General features: G+C 44.5%; 1 protein-coding gene and 1 long non-coding RNA gene across 4 annotated transcripts in view; both read left to right on the forward strand.

Annotated features, from left to right (window-relative positions):
* Nucleotides 1-20298, forward strand: part of LOC136373346 (uncharacterized) — a 361796-nt gene that overhangs the window by 113430 nt on the left and 228068 nt on the right. The window lies entirely within an intron of this gene.
* LOC136373331 (arrestin domain-containing protein 3-like) overlaps nt 1-20298 on the forward strand; it is a 46223-nt gene that overhangs the window by 10650 nt on the left and 15275 nt on the right. For all 3 annotated transcript variants that reach the window (XM_066338233.1, XM_066338232.1, XM_066338231.1), the window contains exons 2-7: nt 12264-12345; nt 16389-16536; nt 17776-17878; nt 18340-18596; nt 19013-19175; nt 19997-20151. In XM_066338233.1, coding sequence (XP_066194330.1) covers nt 12264-12345; nt 16389-16536; nt 17776-17878; nt 18340-18596; nt 19013-19175; nt 19997-20151 — 908 coding nt within the window. The remainder of the gene's footprint in view (nt 1-12263; nt 12346-16388; nt 16537-17775; nt 17879-18339; nt 18597-19012; nt 19176-19996; nt 20152-20298) is intronic.

Raw genomic sequence — 20298 nt, forward strand, 5'->3', positions numbered from 1 at the left:
TTTAGCATCCGCTGTTGTGATTCCGCATCTCTTCGCCAGTGCTTTGGGTCCGATGTGGAGGGATTCGTGCAATTGACGGGCTTCCTGCAGCGTCCAGACGCCTTTCGCTGCAGCGTCTGCCTTGTCGTTGCCGATCTGGAAGTAACCTTTGACTGGGTTGTGGCTATTGACGTGAATGACTGATACAGTGCCCTTTCGTGAGGAGAGTGCTTCTTCTAGCATAAGGGCTGCTGCTGATGTTGACACACCTGGTCCTGCCATAGCTAGGCAGAGCCTTGTCACGAATATAGAGTCTGTTACGATGTTAAGGTGCTCCTCTTGGAAGAGTCCACACGCCAGGGCTACTGCTGTAGCTTCCAATTGCTGCACTGACAGTGTGGGGTCACATGCTTTGATGCAATGCCACTGCTCTCCTACCTGCCACACTGCTGTCGCAGTAGAAGTAGTGGAGGAAGCATCTGTGAAGACTGTTGGTCCTGGCTGTGGTCTGGTGGAGTAGGAGATTTCTCCTCCAAATCCGATGAGAGCAAGGGCTAGATGCTCTGAGATTGTGGTTGATTCTGTGGTCGGTTGCTTGCGAAAAGGAAGGTGGATTCTCGTTGGCTTGGTCCCTAGGTGTTTCAAGGCGAGTTTCCTGCCTTTCATGATGACGTTAGCGATGCATTCTACTGCTGGGGAAAATGCACGAGCAGGCCTTCCAAGGACCACCCATTGGATCGGTCGGGCCTTTTCAGAAGGTCCTTGGGCCAAGGCTCCCACTCCCCCCTTTGGTGTGAAGTGCACGTATAAGTCCAGGGGCATCGCTGGGTTCCATCTGGCAAGTGTGCCAGTGGACATCTGCTGTTCGATGAAGTCGAGGGAGCTCGCTGCTTGCGGTGTCAGCTCCTTGGGTTTCCAGGGGTGCTTTCCTTTCAGGAGGTCATACAAAGGGTCCATGACCTCAGGAGGAATCAGGACGATGTTGCGAAGCCACTGCAGCGATCCTACCAGGCGTTGCACGTCGTGGAGCGTCTTGACGTCTCGGTGGACTTTCACCTTGGGAGGTGTCACGTAGGAGCTTGTGATTCCCACTCCTAGGAAGGTGACGCAGGGTCCTTTCTTGATCTTCGCGCTCGCGATCTCGAAGCCGTTGGCCTGGAGGATCTCTGTGATCCTGGATACCAGATGATCCACTTGGCTCGCTGATGGTGCTGAGACCAGGATGTCGTCCATGTACTGGATGATGGTGGCAGCAGGATAGGAGCGTCGGACTGGCGTCAGCGCTTTGTCCACAGTGATCTGGCAGATGGTTGGGCTGTCGACCATACCTTGAGGTAGCACTTTCCACTGGAAACGCAGGCTGGGCCGCTTGCCATTTGGGAAAACCACGGAAAAGGCAAATCGTTCCCTGTCCTCAGGATGCAAAGGTATTGAAAAGAAACAGTCTTTAATGTCCAATACTGCACATGGCTGTCCTTCAGGAATAGCTGAGTTCATGGGTAACAGTGTCTGAACTGGACCTATGGGTCGGATTGTTTTATTCACTTCTCTCAGGTCATGGACTAAGCGATAGCCCTCTCCCGACCTTTTGGGAATTGGGAACACAGGCGTGTTCCATTGACTTACTGAGGGTTCTATATGATCCTTTTGCAGTTCCCTCTCAACCAGTTCTAATAAGGCTGCCAAACGAGGCTCGGACAGGGGCCACTGCTCAACCCATACAGGGTCTGATGATTTCCAAGTCAATTTGATCGGCAGCAAAGGGTGTAAGGCAGTGGCCCTCATTATAAATTTGTAATCCTGACTCCGAGCATAGCCAGGACATCCCTTCCTATTAAGGGTGGAGAATCCTGCAAAATGTAAGGGTAAATGGCAACTGTTTGTTCTGGCCCCTTTTTTGTGTGGAGTGTTATAGCCACCAATTGGGTGCTTTTCCATGCCCTGGATTGTCCCCCCACCCCGTTCACAGGAGGGACTTCTTTAATTTGCCAATGTCTGGGCCAGTGTGATTGAGGAAAAATGGTGCAGTCTGATCCAGTGTCTGCCAAAAACTGAAGCCCTAAAACGTGAGGGTCCTGACTGCCATAGAGTTGACATGTCCCCCACACCCTCAAGGGCTCCTTCCCTACTTTCATGACCAAGGCCACCCAGGGGTTCCGCTCTGGGTTGTCCCCTGCTGACCCTGTGACACTGGCGCAGTTTGTGGTGGTGAGGGGTGCATAATTGCTGCTGGTGGTGGTGCATGGTTCTGCCACTGAATGACTGGCGGGGATGAGATACTGACTGGTTCCTGTATATATATGGGGTATGAAGGTCCCCTGCCCCACTGGGTATTGGGAAGGCTGGGCCATCTCGCAGTGGGAGGAGGCTGAATATGGCCCACACGCCCCCTCCCCCTTCCGTTTCCCTGGGGCCTGGATCTGCATTCCTTGGCCATGTGTCCCTTTCTCCCACAATTCCAGCAGGTGGGTCTCTGGCGCTGTTGGGTCGAGGGTGCTGCCACGGGCTGCTGTGCTGGCTGGGGACAGCTTGCTGCTATATGACCTGCTTGGCCACACCTCAAGCATGCCATGGCATTGGTTATGGTATGAACCGCTGCCTGCATAGGTATTAGGTGTTCTTCCTTTACCACATGTTTGATCATATCAGCCAAGCTGGCTCCTGCTGGGAGAGAGCGCAGGATGTCCTTGGTGACAGTGTTACACTGTTGTTTTAAACAATCTGTCACCACAGGTCCCCTTGCAGCTGCAGGCAGGGTAGACGAATCAATCACAGCTTGCAAACGATCTACAAAATGTGTAAAGCTTTCACTTTCCCCCTGTTTAATAGTTGACCATGGTGTTAGCTTGTCCACTACCCGAGAGGCTGCTCTTATTGCCTCCCTAGCTGCTCTGGTTGTTGCTTTTACCTCCTCTGCTGTGAGGTGTGCGGCTTGGTTTTGTGGGGTAGCTACATCGTCGTGTTTGCCAAGCAGCCTGGAGAGGGTAGAGCCATGGAGAGGCTGTCCCTGCCCTGAGGCTTGAGCTAGGGCAGCTGTGCACAGGTTTGACCACTCCTGCTGAAATACAATCAACCCTGCCCCGTCAAAAAACATACGGGTTATTTGTGAGATATCAAAAGGCAGCATATCATCATTGCTAAAAAGACCATCAATCAGTGTGGACACAAGGGCTGAATTAATTCCCTTTTCCTGCACCGCTTTCACCACAATCTGAACTTCTTTTGTACTCAGCGGAGTGTAGGCGCGTCTTTGGTTCTGTCTAGAACCGGTAACCCTTACCGGAAATGCATGTATCGCAGCCGCGGGTTCCCATTCGGCGCAAGCTAGTTTTATTTTTCCCCAATCGGTTAGTTTGCACTGAGTTTGTTCCCTTACATTGTTAAAAGCTTTGCTCGGTTTCGCTGTAAACCTCATAAATTCTGTTATCTCCGTTTCCGAATCGGACTCGGAGCTCTCTGTATAACTAGCCGCGGAGCTGTGGCTCCCTTCCGTGTCGGAAGCAGACTGATGGTAGGCTTTCGGTTTGCCATGCCTTTTCATCGGGCTCCGCCCCCGTTCCGCCTTCCGCGGGTGGGTTCGGACGTCCCCTCGGCTTTGGTCCCGTTCCGCCTCCCGCGTCCGGCCCCCCCCCTCCTCCCGGGGGGGACGCCGGCGCATTTCGCGGGGGTAGTCCCACGTCTCCCCCATGGGCTCGCCCCCTCCCTTACAAGGTGACATTGGGAGAGGCCCCCGATCGCGCGTTCGCCTCCCCTCGCTCTCCCGCGCATGCGTTGTGTAGACCGGCAGCTCCGGATTTCCGCCGACCCCCCACGCATGCGCAGTCGCGGGGTTTTGCACTTCCGGGTTTCCATCGCCACGTGGCGCCCCGCCCCGCCCCCGCTCTGGACCGTTGGCGCCATCTTGGCCACATGGCGGCGACGGCAGCGGCGATTGGTCGCCCCGCCCCCGCGCTGGGCCGTCGGTGCCATCTTGGCCATATGGCGGGGGTGGTAGCAGCGGGGCCACCGCGTCCGCGGTGGCGCTGGCTATTTTTTCGACATCTCGCGCCTGCCGCGCGAGTCCTTCCCAGAAGAGCCGCGCGCGCTCCTCCGCCCGGCCTCGCCGCGGCTCGGCAGTAGGAGGGACCGCGGTTTCGGGTCCCGCCGGGGGGTCGCCGCCCCGCGCGAGCGGGATCACCGCTGAACCCGGCGAAATGTCGCCACTCGGACCCTGGACGCGGCGGGGAGGAATGATCAAGAAAACCACGGTTTTTTCGGGGGGGGTTCGGATCCGGGGACTCCCGCAGGAGGGTCTGGGGTTCCCCCGTGGGCTCCGGGGGGTTCAGGCATGCATTTGGGGAGGGGGGTAACGCGTCCGCTTCCCGCATTTCCCCGGGGGTTTCCACGGCACTGTAGCCCCCCTCCCTCGCTCCCTGGTTTTCTCCGTGGGGTCCCGCGACCCCGCGATCCCCTTTCCCTGGCTGCTTAGCCGCGAATAGACACGTTTTTGCAGCATTCAAAGTTTCCTGTTCTTCCATTGCTTTCCGCAACGCTTTCTCAACTTTTCCCCACGCTTTTAAAACTTTTCCGCTGCCGGTGGCTTTTGTATCTTCAGCCAGGGCAGCGGTATATCTCTCCCATCCCTCTGAATTTAATATGTCAATGGGGCGTGAAATCGCGCCTAAATCCGATAACCTTGCAATAGCAAGAAATAAATCTCTTTTGTCCCACGGTACTCTCGAGTGGGCTGCAGTCCTACTTACGACCTTCGCTACGGCTTCCATGCCGTCCGCGGGTCCTTTGGGGCGTCCCCCTTCTTTTTTCTTCTCCTTCGCAGTAGATCGGGCCAGCCGACCACTGCCCGCTGTGTCCTTTCCAAGCGCAGATCCCATCCGCCAAGGTCTCCTTTCTTTCCTTTCTTTTCCCGGGCTTTCGGCACCACTTGTTGCAGTCCGTTATTCTGCAACTGTGGAGGCTTAGTATTCAGACAAACAGCACGGCGTCCACTTTACTTTCATGGGTGGAGCCGGGCCTGGCAACTCGCAAAGTACCAACGTGGTAGACGGTTGAAAAAGGCGTTTATTAAGTAAAAAATGCAGGTTATATACTCTGGGGTCTTTGCTACGTCAGAAAGGATATTGCCCCACTTCCCGGGTTAGAAGTCGGAGTGGGAAAGTACTGGCACATGTTAGTAAGGGTCTACATTCCTTTTAGAGATAGCTTATCTTAGGGTGGGGTTGAGGTATGCTCTTCCCTTTCCCGTCACAGCCCGAGATCTTCTCGCTTCGCCTGTCCCTGTCCAACCACACATGAGGGCCTTCTTTAGCTGGTCAAAAGCTTGAGCTGCTTCTTTTGTCCATTGAAGGTCTCTGCTTCCTTCCGTGATCAAGGCATACAGAGGTTTAACAAGTAATCCATAATTATAAATCCACAATCTGCACCATCCTGTCATACCTAAAAAGGTTCTCAGTTCCTTCACTGTTTGAGGCTTTGGGGTCTGGCATATTGCCTCTTTGCGATCTTGCCCTAGGGTTCTTTGTCCAGCACTCACTTCATAGCCCAGGTAAATTACTGTTTGCTTCACTATTTGGGCTTTCTTTTGAGATACTTGATACCCCTGCAAGCCCAAAAAGTTTAGGAGGCTTACCGTCCAGTCCACGCATGTTTCCTGGGTTTGGGTGGCTATTAGGAGGTCATCCACATACTGGAGCAACTGTCCTTCTCCTGGTGGAGGTACCCAAGACTCTAAGTCCTTTGCAAGCTGCTCTCCAAATATAGTGGGTGAATTCTTGTACCCCTAGGGAAGCACACACCACGTGAGCTGGTTCTTCCGTCCCGTTTTGGGGTTCTCCCACTCAAATGCAAAGATTTTCTGGCTGGCTTCATGGAGAGGGAGGCAAAAGAAAGCATCCTTCAAATCTAAACCAGTAAACCAGGTTAGTTCGGGAGTTAAACGATTCAACAAGGTATAAGGATTAGCAACTACTGGATACAAGTCCTCAGTTATCTTGTTAACAGCCCTTAAGTCCTGTACCAGCCTGTATGAGCCATCGGGCTTCTTCACTGGCAGGATAGGAGTGTTAAAATCAGACTGACACTCCCTCAGTAGCCCTATCTTCAGAAAATTCTCAATAATTGGACTAATCCCTTCTCTATCTTCTTTCTTTAGGAGGTATTGTTTAACTCTTACTGGCTGTTCTCCTTCTTTAAGTTTGATTTGTACTGGTAGTGGATTCTTTGCCCTGCCTGGTATGTCAGAAGTCCACACTCCAGGAAACACCTGATCTATTACTTTCCTGAAATTCTCTTCTTCATTTGTAACTTCAATTTCTTTGGTTATCATCATTAAACTTAACAGTTCTATATATTGTTGATCTTTTACCTCCAAAATAATTTCCCCATTCTTAAATATTATCTTTGCCTCCAGCTGCTCTAGCAGATCTCTGCCCAACAGTGCAGATGGAGCTCCAGGCATATATAAAAATCAATGAATTCCCCATTGTTTCCCCAATTTATACTTCAATGGTTTACAAAAATAAGCTCTTTCAGATTGGCCAGTTGCTCTTTTTACCATAACATAGTCATTGGTTACAGGTATTAGGGCCTTATTTAACACTGAAAATGTTGCCCCGGTGTCTACTAGGAATTTTACTTCTTCTTCTCTTTTCTCTAGTTTAACTATAACCAGAGGGTCCTCTAGGGTAGGGCCCTCCGGTCTTCCTCAGTCTTCTTTTACATGAGCAACCACCTTTTCCCCTTTTTGACCACTTTTTCTATGTTTATTACTCTTTCTTAATTTTGGACATTGGTTTTTCCAGTGCCCAAATTTCTTGCAGAATGCGCACTGGTCTTTTCCTAGTCGGGGTGGTCCTTGTTTCGGTGGACCTTGCCTCTGTTTTTCTTTTTCTCTCTCCCTTACTTCTGCTACTAATTTCTTCATCCCTTGTTTGTATCCTTCTTCCCTGTTACTAAAAATTCTCTAGGCTTCATCTAGTAAAGCTTCTAAATTCCGGTTGTCTGGACCCCGGATCTTCTGGAGTTTCTGCCTGATGTCTCCTGTAGACTGTTCTAAAAATAAATTTATTAATTGCTGTGTCCCTTCATTAGATCCAGGATCCAGGGTGGTGTGTCGGCGCATCGCGTCTCGCAGGTGATCTAGAAATTCAGAAGGTGTTTGGGAAGGGCCTTGTTTGACAGCATATAGTGCTGACCAATTTATGGTTTTGGGGATTGCTCTTTCTAGCCCTTTTACTATTAATTCCTGGTATCTCTTTAACCATCCCAACCCCTCATCATTATTAGGATCCCAGCCCGGGTCTTGAAGGGGAAACACATCTTTAACATCTTCCTGTGTTGTTCTACAGTCATCCTCAGCTAGGTCTTTAGCTACTTTCAAAACTAATTGTTTTTCAGTTTCTGTTAAGGCATCAAGCAGCAATTGGAGGTCTGCCCAATCAGGTAAATGCTGCTTAATTATAAACTTCATTTTCTTAGCAACCCCTATTGGATCACTTCGATAACCCTTAGCACTCTTTTCTCAGATCTCTAAATCAATTGAGGAAAAGGGAACTTTAATCAGTTTTGTTTCTCCATCAAAGGTCATTGCTTATCTGCTTGTATGTATGCTTGTATGACCCCTGTGGTTTGTTTTCGGGCCCTGGATGCTATAGGCCCTTGTGGGGGAAGTTTGGGGGCTGACAGGGGAGGTTCAGGTTCATCCCACTCACTGTCACTGCTAGGCAGTGGTGGGTATGGTTCAGGAGTGGGTGGAGAAACCCCTGCCTTAGTTGCTGTCCTTCCAAGGGAAGATGAAGTTACAGATGAAGCAGGGGAGGCTGGGGTTAATGGTGGTTCTGAATTTGCATTTCCCACCACCCTCCCCCTTTCCTGTCTCTTTGGAGGTGGTTTAAGTATGTCTTCTGTCTCCTGTTCCAAAGCCTCTAATTGGTATACCTTGTCGGGATGTGTGCACCTTTGATTTATAGAGCAGGTGCTGTAGCAATGTTTGGGCTTCCCTTTAGTAGCTTTATTGTCTTTTTCAAGGGCCAGTACTAAAGGATCAGATGGAGGCTTCATTCCACAATCCCTTTGCCACTCAGGGTGGTTTCGAAGGCTGAAAAACATATCTGCATATGTCACTTCTGATCACCTTTGTTCTCGCCGGAGAAAAAGCATTAACTGTAATAGTGTCTCATAGTCCAGTGTACCATTTGCTGGCCACTTCACTCCCTCATCAAGTTTATAGAGTGGCCACCATTGTGTACATAACTTAACCAGCTCCCTCCTGGTTTCTGTACCATCACAACCCACCAGCTCTTTCTAGTGTGTTAAAATGCACCCGAAAGGGCTTCCTCTGGGAATCTCTTTGCTTTCATTTGCTCTCATATTCAGGATCTTATTTTTCCCAATGCCTTTTGACACACAAAAAGGAAAAAAAGAAAAAGAGAACAGAAAAAAATTTTCTCTTAAAAAAAAAAACACTACACAATCAGCCAGGCACTTGACCCCAAATTGCTGGTTATTAATCCCTTATTAAACCGGGTCTTCTGTTATGCCTTGTCTTGGGTATATTACCCCTAAAATAATTAAAATTAACAAATGTGAACTTTGCAGAGTATCAGGAATCCAACAAGTCTACTAAAATCACGGCCACCTCGGCTGGCACTGGGCTTTCTGTTCTTTGCACACAATCAAAAGCTGCTAGACCGAGTTTCCCTTTTCTGCAGGGACCTGGCTTCAAACACCAACAGTTTTAGGCTCACAAAAGAAACAGCCGGGGTCCCTTGCGACCCTAAACACATCCAACCAAAAAAAAATTTAGCAAGGTTTCGCCAAATTCCCACAGATTTCAGCCGGGGGAAATCCTTCCTTCCACGGGGAAGCGGGGGATGACACCTTGATCTTACACTGCTTTTCTGCTTCTCTGTGGCTGAGGACTAAGCCACCAGCACTTTAAGATACTATTACACACTGGCAACTGCAAGCTTCACAAATAGATAAGAATATTTCTTTTTAACTAAAACATCCACTCGCCAGAACCTCTCCGCGTCTTACAAAGAGCTAAGGGACGTGGCTTGAGGTTTCGCAAGCCTAGATTCCTCTGCAGTTACCGGGGAAACAAATCACCCCCAATCACCGCGGCTGTGTCGGGCATTCACTTTGAAAAGGAAAACCCCTTACCCTTGCTTGTTTTTTTTGGGTTTTTTTGGGGGGTTTTTTGTTTGTTTGTTTGTTTGTTTTTTCTTTTTTTTTCTTTTACTGATTCAAATTACAGATACACTTCAATCACGACATAAGCACTCAAATCCTTCCGCTTTCTGAAAGGTATTCTTCCGCGGATCGGCGGGAGTTTTAAAATCTCTTATAAACTTGCAAAACTTCTAAGAACACTCACAAAGGTTAGTAACACGCAGCAAAATCACACAAACCAAAGCACGTACCACACAAGCTTTCACAAACCACAACACATACAGTACACAAATGATTCTTTTCCTCACCAAAGCGCACACAATCACAAAACCACAGGACCACCACACACACACCTTCGGCGCGGGACCACGACCCAAGACAGCACCTTCCGTGCCCCAAAACTCGGGCCGGCCTTTCAGAGTATGGATCACCAAGGCACACCTTTAAACTACAAGCCGAGATTGGAGCCACCGCTGTTCCCCAAACCAACAAAACCTGCAGCCCTGGGGCCGCTGCTGCCCTCCCCTCTACGGGAGGGAGCTTTAAATTACCAAAATCGGAGCCACCACTGCTCCCCAAACCAACAAAACCTGCAGCCCTGGGGCCGCTGCTGCCCTCCCCTCTACGGGAGGGAGCTACAAGTTACCAGCTCTACCTGGAACACAACCAACCATTTACAAGACTCCGCGGAGTTTCCAAAACCCAGTCAGGCTTCTGCTTTGCATAAGACGTCTCTTATGACTTATAAGCCGCCTCTATTCCAAGGTACCTGTTCCCAATATTTTAAACATACCTTTTGTCCGTAGTTCCAGCAGGCTCTGGTCTTTCCCCGGGGGTGTCAGTGAGGCCGTGGGAGCCCCTCTTCCCAGGAAATTCTGGGCAGGCGCCCTGAGGGGTCCCAGACCCCGATGGCCCCCTCGGCCAGAGAGAGCAGTGTCCTGCCGCGGTCGCCAAAATGATTTGTTAAAAAAATATGGATATTGATCTAATACCAATATCCAACTATGACGGACAAAGACTCTCTAACAGTTTGAAGTTAGAAAGTGTATGTTTATTACGACGCCGGGCAGCGTGAGGGATAGCTCCCAAATACACACGCGCGCAATTTACAGATGATCACAGGGTCTTTTTATGTACAAAAGTGTTGAATACCCAAAACACAAATGCATATTCATGACTCTGGTCCATCCCATTCCCCGCTTCGTATGGTAATTAGCCAAAAAGCAATTAAGCATGCGTAGTTTGTTCTTTGAAATGGGTCGGTGGTCCTTTTTAGGGGGTGGGGTCTCAAAATGATGAAGTAAGATGCGTCTTCCTCGCTTTGCCTTTTTAACCTTTTAGTGTTGGTGACACCAGGATCCTGTTTTCTCAAGACTATCTGATTTATGATCACATTGTGTCCTTGGAGTCTGTTGATTAAGTTGACAGGTCTCCTGATTTATCGGTTCTTTACATCTGGCTTATGTTAAAAAAAAAAAAGGGAGTTTACCTCAGCAATGTCTAGTTAGTAAAAGGGGAGTCTACGTGCTAAAGTCTTTTATTCTTCAAAATGTAAAGGGAAGTCTACGTCAGCAAGTCTATGTCTACTTTAACTAAAGTCCTTAATTCTTTAAAATTAATATCTCAATATGAGGAGAGCAGATGGTGAGGTGTGGGTGATGCTCTCCCCCTCTCTCCTTACCTCTGTGGTAGTCAGGCCAGACTGTGAGCAGAGTTGCTGAGCAAATGCAATGGGGTGTAATGTATACTGTATGTATATGAGTGGTTGGCAGGGGATGTGCTCGTGCCTGTTTAGGCCAGTCCTCTCCTGCTCCAGCCTAGTCTGTGATTGACAGCTTGCTTACCATATTTCTGCTGCTGCTGTTCAGGCTCAATGGGACTGCTGATCTGAGAGGAAGTGAAGAAGGGATGAAAAAACATATGTGCAAGGAAAACGCTATTATTTTAATTAAAAACAAACAAAGCCCTCCAAGCGTTTTTTAACAACAACAGCAACAACAAAGCATTATACACATTGCTTTGCTCTTTCAGTGTATTGAAGATCGTTATTTTGTGACATTACATGCTGCAGGTGCATTTGTGTAAATAGTGTTATAGGGGTTTTATATTTTTGCACAGGTTTGTTTCAGCATTTCTGGTGCACTAAAGAAATTGGAGCATCAGCACTTTTGTAGAACAGTGGTAACTAAAAAAAGATCTTAAAATATAGCAGTGGTCCTTCGTGATGCTTCAGACTATTAACAACTGGAAGGGTCTTTTGCGTAATCCCACTATATGCCTTAATTATGCCAACCCTTTTGTATGTGAAATGCTCAATTGTTTTATCTAAATAACTTTCTATTCTGTTGGAATCAGCGGGGTTTATTCTGAGTTCATGATAATTATATCGGAACAAACTGCAAATTTATTAGGGCATTTAAAGCAATACAAGGAATGATGACTCTAAAACAAGGTCAGCTTTCTCGTTGAAATTAGGAAATGTTTGGGTCTTTGCTATCCAAGCAAGATCGAGCTAAACTTTGAATTTTTGATAAGTTAGCTCTTAACAACATTACTTGGACAGCTTGCTACTTCTTGTGCCCCTAAATTTGTTTGATACTTTCTAGGTGGTGCTTGTGCACTTCTTTTAAAAAATCAAATTTTGGACACTTGCTCGGCAGGCGATAGGAGGAAGCTGAATTACTACATGTTATTGATTAATGTAGCAGACAATACTAAGATCACTTAATACTATTAGAGAGCTCTATTTCATTTTAAATTTTAACTAGAAGTCATATTGGAAATCAACTTCCATTACGGATCTTTCAGGCAGACCTTGAAATGGCAGCAGTTACAACTATGTCAGTACTTGGAATCAAGATCATAAATTAAACCAAGGTAACTTTTGCTTTTATGTCAGGTGAGTCTTGGAATCTCACCTAACCTTAAAAATTCTGCAGCTATACATCTAGCAGTTAATACAAACGGACTGTAGAGACTTGTTTCTGAGACGCTGTATTCTTAGTATTGTAAAGAATGTATAAATCCCTCTTATTCTGGAAAAGAGACCTATTTAATATATTATGCTATGTAAAATGTTCACAGGTGGAATAGCATATTGGGTTTTTCCCTCCTAGATGATGACAATTCTGAAGAAGGCCTTCACACCATTCATTCAGGAAGGCATGAATATGCATTCAGCTTTGAGCTTCCACAGATGTAAGTATTTACATGCAGTAGACAGCTTGTGAGAGAAGGCTAAGATACATACCTGCTTGAGAAAAATTCCTGTGGGGAGAGGGAAACCTTTTCAGTGGTAGTAGTTGTGCTCAGACATGCAATAGAGGACATAATCTCATTAAATTGAAGAGGTGGCTTTTAAACTGGCTAAGATTTGTTCACAAAACAGGAACTCGTTGCTCAGTTGGTTACACTTTCTTTTGACTGAGGTATGTTGGCTCCTTATGGAGGATTGGACCCCTTCACAGAAGAAGGGAGGGGAACTTCTATCATTTGAGTCCTGCAGAGGGGCTGAGGTATCTTCTAAATGAAACAAGATTTTACTGGAGCCATGCAGGCCATCAGAACCTAGTGATAACAGCTTAACTGTTCAGGCTCAGTCTGAAACAGATGTGGCAGGCTTAACTGCATTGGAACTGAATAAGAGTTTGGCTTTTTTTTCCTACTTCAAATAGGATGTATGTACTCAGACTGACCTCTAGACAAAAAGGCCAGGCTGAATAAAACCCAAATGGATGGGTGGATGGAGCAAGAAACATTCCCATACCTAATTCCGCTTGTCTCAGAAAGCAAAGGTGAAGCAAGAGTGATAGCAGAAGTCTTAAGATAAAATTGCCACATACACACACATTTGAGGTGTCTAATGTATACATCGTGAAAGGGAGATTTATACATAGAGGAGTTACCAACATGGAAATTAGCTCTAACACAAGTTGCAAGAAAATTAAATATGAAGGAACAGAGAGAGTCTGGAAATAGATGAAAGAAAGGAGATAGGAGGAGCCTTTTACTGTAAAAGCCAAGTGCCAGTCATTAAGGTTAAAAAAAAGTTGGCAGAATATTAGACTGATACCTAATATTAAAGCTAATAAAACATCTGCTTATTAGAGGGACTGGCTTTAACAGAGCCTGCAGATGATAAATGCTTTTACAGATCAATTTCCACAAATAGTGCAGGGCTTTAGAGTCAATATTAGAATGCTGAAGGAGATGCATATATATGGGAACTTTTAGAAGTCAATTTAAGGTTCAGATGAGAAACTCTTCTATAATAAGTGATAAGGCTGATACTGATATTCCCTTGAGTTGGAAGGAATGTTCAAATATGACCACTAAGGTAGCACAAGAATTGATTAAAACACTAAAGGTCTTGTCAAGTGACTTGAAAGAATAACTATGAAGCCATCTTTGATAATACTGGAAAAAATGAAGGCTGGTAGTAAAAGGCCTGAAGAACACTAGTTTGATACTGCCTCCTTACCATTTCTTGCTATTTTGTATCCATGGAATATTTCTAAAATTTATGTAAAGCAAAACCAGTGTGGTGGGTTGACCTTGGCTGCCTGCCAGCCCTCCATGCAGTTGCTCTCTCATTCCTCTGCAGCAAGGGTCCAGGGAGAGAAAATAAGGTGGACAAGCTTGTGGGTCAAGATAAAGGCAGTTTTATTAAGAAAAAACAAAAGCTGTATGCAGAAGCAAAGCAAAAATAAGAATTAATTCACTATTTCCCATCAGCAGGGAAATGTCCAGCCACTTCCTGAAAAGCAGGGCCTCAGTATGTGTAGTGGTTGCTCGAGAAAACAAACACCATAGCCATGAATGTCTGTCAGCCCTGCCTGTCTGGTCATCCTGTGTGTCTGTGTGTGCTCCACTATATGCACTGTTATGAGGAAAGTTAACTCCATCCCAGCCAGACTTAGTGCAACCAAATACAAAGCAGTAGTGAAAAGAACCAATATGCTGACTGGCCTTACTGATTTTTTTTTCTTAAAGGATACTGCAGCAGGATGAAACATTGAAGGCTGATTAGAAAATCCTTTCATTTGTGTTATTAAGAAAAAAAGTAAGCATTTCAAATGTGCAGAGATGTCAAACTTGTAGCAGAATGATTCTTTCTAGTAAAGTAATAGCACAGCTAGTATTATTTGATATAGAATTTAGGGAGGGAAGCTTTGCCCATAACTTATCTTTTATTATGATGCACTTTAAATATAGTACAATATAAAAATTCTTCCTGGAGATTAAAGGATGAAAGTGTTAAGAAAAGACAAGTTACAGTTAACTGGACATGACCGAAATATAAAAATCTTATGTCCTTCATCTTATGATGGGGGGGAAGGAGGAGGAGGGAGAAGAGGATAAAAAGGTAATGCTGAAAGGTTTGACGTTCCTATCCACATTTCTTTTCCCCTCTCCAATTCCCCAAAAGGACTTTGTCTTTCAGCGTTCAGAGCAGAATAGTCTTTATCTTTTTTATATGTGTGTGTATATATATTAGAATGATCTCATCAGGGTAAAGGAAAATTAGATGATGCTCCAAAGCTCTCTCTTCAGAACTCTACATTGAAATATTTATCTACTGTACTTAAGGCAAAACAAACTACAAAAGCATTTAGTTATAGTTAAACCACTGAGATACCAGCCAAGTAAATAATACACAGTTATTTACAGAATACAATGTCCAAAATAATAATAATGAGATGGTACTAATACTATTTTTTTTCTTGGTGGCCTTAATTTGACCTTAAAAGGGTATGCTTTATTCTACATTTGAAAATTGCCTCTAAAGGAGATGTGTATTCTTCTGGCACTTTTCTTGCACAATTCTTTAATTGATTCTTAAAACTTCTACAAAACTACTGTTGAATGAATTGGAGATGATATATTTCCCCAACTTTAACATTACGTTTTTCTGAGATACGGAAATGTTGCAAATAAGTTATGCTTATTATGATACATTAAAAATACAGTTCTACATATGTCTTGGTTTGAAAGACAGGTGTCTGCCAAGGAAGGCAGGAACCTCCCTTGGAATGGAGAATATGCCCCCCTTCCCTCCGAATTGTTAAAACTTTGAAATTAAGGGGGCTTTAAGGCAAAGATATGGGGAAAGGAATAACAGTTCTTTACTAGTATGTACAACAAGGCAAACAAACAGCAGCAACAAACAAAACCAGAAACCCAGGAACTGCCTTCTCTCGGCTGGCAGGCACCTTCCCCTTTGGTGTAGTTATGGTCGCAGCCGGCAGGGGCACTGGTGGCTCCCCAGCTGGGCAGGTACAATGATTCTCCTGCGGCTGCAGGGGGCACTGTGGCATGAGTTTGGCCGCCTCCTTCATGTGGATAATGGCAGATGCAGACGGTGGAAGGGATGGATAAAGGGCTTCTGTTACAAATCCCCAGGGGCAGCCAATCCTGGTGTACCTTCTGGACAGCAAAAGGAGATGTAGCAGGGACCTCGGAAGCAGCAAGATGGAACAGCAGGGACGAGCAAAATCCCGGAGTGGTAGACGAGATGTATCAGAAACTCCGCACCTGTAGCTGAAACCGCGGGGCGTCCTGGCAGGCAAGGGGCGCGGGCTACAGTGTAGCAAAAACCCGGAGCAGTGGCAAAGAAACGGCAGGGGCCAGGCAGTGGCAGCCCGGCTCCCGAACACGGCAGGGAGAGGCTCCCTGGGAGGGGGAAAGGGCTCAGGATCTCGGAGTTTCCCCTGAGGTACCCGAGCAGATGGTGAGAGTATTTTTTTGTTTTTAGTGAGGTAGGGTGTTAATAAGGTCCCAGTTCAGTGGCTGCTCTCACGAGCAAAGGCTCACTCACGGCAGAAGAAGCAAGACATGGCTGGGCTCCGGCGGCGGCAGCGAATTTCCCCCCTCCCCCCAGTAAGCAGCAACTCAGTCGTCCTCCTCCGACGCCGAGAGCAAGAGAGCTAGGAGGTGCACCCAGCCCCTTCCCCCAGCCCAAATCTCACGGTATCTCTGCCCTTCCTAGGAGAATGGCCCCTCAGCTATGATAGTAAAGCCAGATGCATTCCTTCCCCTTCTCTGTGCTTACTTCTTTTGTCTCTCTGAAGTACCGATCGTTATTGTTTCTTAGCAACAAAATGGGAGAAAATTCCCTAAGAGAAAGAAACAAAAGGAAAAATCCTAAACCCCAACAACATACTACTTCCAAATCTGATCAATTGCTTTGTTACTGGAATGAGAGAAAAACTTTACTCAACTTCGACCTTTGTCCTGCACAGACCACTTGCTACCTCATTCGAAGGCAGACACGGCAGTGTGCGGTATTGGGTGAAAGCTGAATTGCATAGGCCTTGGCTTCTACCAGTAAAATTAAAGAAGGAATTTACAGTCTTTGAACATATAGATATCAACACTCCTTCGTTACTGGTAAGAATTGACAGAACTACTCATTCATTTTCTGGCAAAAAATAATGAAGTATAATAACTGAAACAACATCAGCATGTAACTTTACCTAATATTTATTTGCCAGTTTAAGTACAGCTCTTATTTTAAGTATTATATTAGTTTAACAGTTCTTTAACTGTTGGTATTTTGAAGGCTAAGTTATCCTGTACTTGGAGTTGCTTGATCTTTACAAGACATAAAATGCATTTGTCGGTCTAAACTGATACTGCCAAATTATAGACTTCTCATTAAGGAAGAAAATTTGGTTAACCAGTCCTCTGAAATTATAAATAAAGAATAATCTATGAAGGAACAATGCAATGCTTAATATTTTAGTGAGGGACTGCTAACTGAAAAATGCAAAGTAAAAAATTTACTGCAGTGCATAATTGATAATTTCCATATGGATAATTTTCTACTGATGGGGAAGAAATTATCGCAATTCTGCATAATCCTTTTCTGAAATATCATTTTATCAAAATAACTTTAATATCACAACTGCTTTCAGTGAGGATTTGATTTCAGTCTGTCCTAAAAATCCTTTATTTTATCCCCTTCTCAAATTTTAATCTAGAAGGGAAAGAAAATTAGAAGACCATTGAAACAGATTTCTTGTGTGTATGGGTGAAAAATCAGCTTGCAAAGGGACCTTGCACAAACTCCATGAAAATCGAAGGTCTCTCATTTGACTTCAGTGGGCTTTGGATCAAGCCCTAAATCCTGGTGTTGTGTAAAATAAGTCTTTTTCACATAGATGAAACAGGATTATTCAGAATCTGAGGAAATAGCAGGAGTAAAGTTTACAGTAGCTGAGTTTAGTTATTTTGCTTTGGAAATGCAGCTTAATGAAAAGTGTGAAGATGTTCTAATTTGCTATTATTTAAATGAAAAGCTCTGCAGCATTATATTGGGATGTGTAGGCTATGAAGCCTTTTGTTTTAAGCTATACTGTATTTTCTTTTAGTATTGTTTTAATTGTGGCTGTAGTATGGAGGATCGAAGAAAAAGCAATATGAATACATCAGTGGAATTAGGAAAACCGTTGTATCTTTATAATGCTGTTTAAACTGCTTGAGACTTTTACTATGAAAGCAGCTTTGTTTATCAAAATATGTAATAATAAGCACATTATGAAAATAATTATTTTCCTGTGTTGGTTTAAATACCTGATGAGATTCATGGAGCTCCTAATTTGATGGACAATACTTTTCTTCTTGCAGTCACCCCAAGCGGGCACAAAAGAAAAGACTCTATGTTGTTGGCTTTGTACCTCAGGCCCAATATCTTTAAGTGCCAAAATTGAAAGAAAGGGCTACACCCCAGGTATGTGATTCTATAATTAATTCTGTGTGGTTTTCCTTCCTTTTTAAAGCTGGAGTCTGTACTACTGTTTTTGCATAAATGAAACATTAAGGATATTTGTACCACATCCATCTGCATTCAGCAATCTTCTCTGCATACCCTGTTAACAAAGACAGGGCTACTTGTATCTCTAGATGGTTCAATTACCTCATCTGTTAGACTGGCATGTTTTGGGTGTTAGACTGTTTGTTTTGGGGGTTTTTTGGATGTGTTGTTTTCTTTTTCCTTTTAGAACAGCTCATGGGGATCTTGTTTCTATTAGCATCAGTGAATGGTTTTTTTCAGGTAGAGCAGTGATAGCAGCATCGTTATAACAGTATAAAGAATGTGAAAGTTTGCTTAAGCTGCCTTGTAAATGTAAAGAGAAATTGAAATTCTGGTGTGTTTTGTTGAGTTTTGTCTGTTTTTTCTTTTTGTTTCAGGTGAATCAATTCAGATCTTTGCTGAGATTGAGAATTGCTCTTCCCGTATGGTGGTGCCAAAGGCAACCATTTACCAAACCCAGGCATTCTATGCCAAAGGGAAAATGAAGGAAGTCAGACAGCTTGTTGCCAACCTCCGTGGGGAATCCTTGTCATCTGGCAAAACAGAAACCTGGAATGGCAAACAGTTGAAAATTCCACCTGTTTCCCCTTCAATCCTTGACTGTAGTATAATCCGTGTGGAGTATTCACTGATGGTATGTTGGGCAGTTTGTTTCACTCGCGAGAGTGAGTAGCTTCCAACATGCCATACAAATTTCTAGCACAGCATTTTGTGATCATTAGTTATGAAAGAAATACATGTTCTAGTATTAGTGTCATGACAGGAGGTCTGGTAAGTAAATTTAGTTTAAATCATGCAAGTTCTTAAAGCAGCTGTCTGTCAACTAAGCAAGCATTTAATTAGTAGACTGCATTTCCATGTGAGGGCTCATGTTGAGACTCTTCTTAACTTGAAGAGCTCATATCTCCATAAGGGCATGGGCCCTAAAAGGGGCTATTAGAAACAAGCTCCTCATGAAAACTTTCATAGAAAGATAACTTAGACTAATACTTATGAAATGCTGATAAAACCCCACATTTTAATCATATACTTGTTTCATTTTTTTTCCAGGTATATGTTGATATTCCAGGAGCTGTGGATTTATTCCTTAACTTACCACTGGTCATTGGTACCATTCCTCTACATCCATGTGGTAGCAGAACATCAAGCGTAAGCAGCCAGGGTAGCATGAACACAAATTGGCTTGGTCTGACTCTGCCTGAAAGACTAGAAGGTAACTTGATAATACAAATCCCAATCAATTTGCTACTCTTTTGATTTTTGTCTGCTCTATTCATTGCAGTCTTGCTAAGAGTCAAATTACATCCTTTTATAATAAAGCCCGCAGGAAATCCATTGTGGATGTTTTCTTGCCACCTGCTTGTTCTGTGTAGAGCAAGAGATTTTTTTTTTCCCCTCCCTCCCTTTCTGTCTCTAGGACAGGCAGTGAAATCTAGCTTCTTTGGAAAGTGGCATGAATAAAAGCACAGGATACCATTGTATCTGTGCATAACTTCATTGCTTCCACTTCCAGTATCCCAGTTATATCCTTGGTTATAAGGATTGCAACCCATAATAGCAGTTTCTGGGCTTTCTCATCAGCCTTAGTAGCCAAGGCTTTGTGAAAAGATAATATTCTTTTCTATGGAAGATCTCTCATGGCCAAAGAAAGAATTTTGTATTTCCTTCCTTCTCTTTTTGCATATTTAATATCTTGCTTTTTTTAAGTACAAATCCCAGACCTGGAGACTTCTGGAGTACAGAGGATTGCAATGTTCTGTCATTTCTACCTGTACAGAGATTAAATTATCTTTGGTCTGATTTAAATTTTAAGGAGATAATTAAGCTACAATAAACAGTGCTCAGTCTGTCTTTGAACATAAGCTTAATATCAGAATAAAACAAAATAGTCTCTCTTTTTTGTTTAACAATTTTTAAGTCATTGTTTATCTGCTGGTGAATCTTTCAGTGGTTGAAGTTTAATATTTATCATGTTGTATATTTTGTCATGCATAAGAACTTGTTGTTTGAACTGTATATACCTTCTCCCTTCAGCACCTCCTAGCTATGCAGAAGTGGTCACAGAGGAAAACAGACAGTCTGGCCTTGCACCTGTAGCTGCTTTTGATGATTTCCAGAGAGCACTGCAAGGACCATTATTTGCATATATCCAGGAGTTTCGTTTTCTGCCTCCTCCCCTATATTCAGAAGTAGGTGTATCTGCCAGACTATGATGGTTTATATATTGCTTGTGACTGATTTTTTTTTATCTGATGGCAGAAGTTTAGAAACCTGTTTCTCCTTCCTAAAATTGGAAGAAACCATTAAAATTATGAACATGGAATAAGTTGGTTTTG

This window comes from Sylvia atricapilla, chromosome W (genome assembly GCF_009819655.1).
Source record: "Sylvia atricapilla isolate bSylAtr1 chromosome W, bSylAtr1.pri, whole genome shotgun sequence".
In the NCBI taxonomy this organism is placed as follows: domain Eukaryota; kingdom Metazoa; phylum Chordata; class Aves; order Passeriformes; family Sylviidae; genus Sylvia; species Sylvia atricapilla.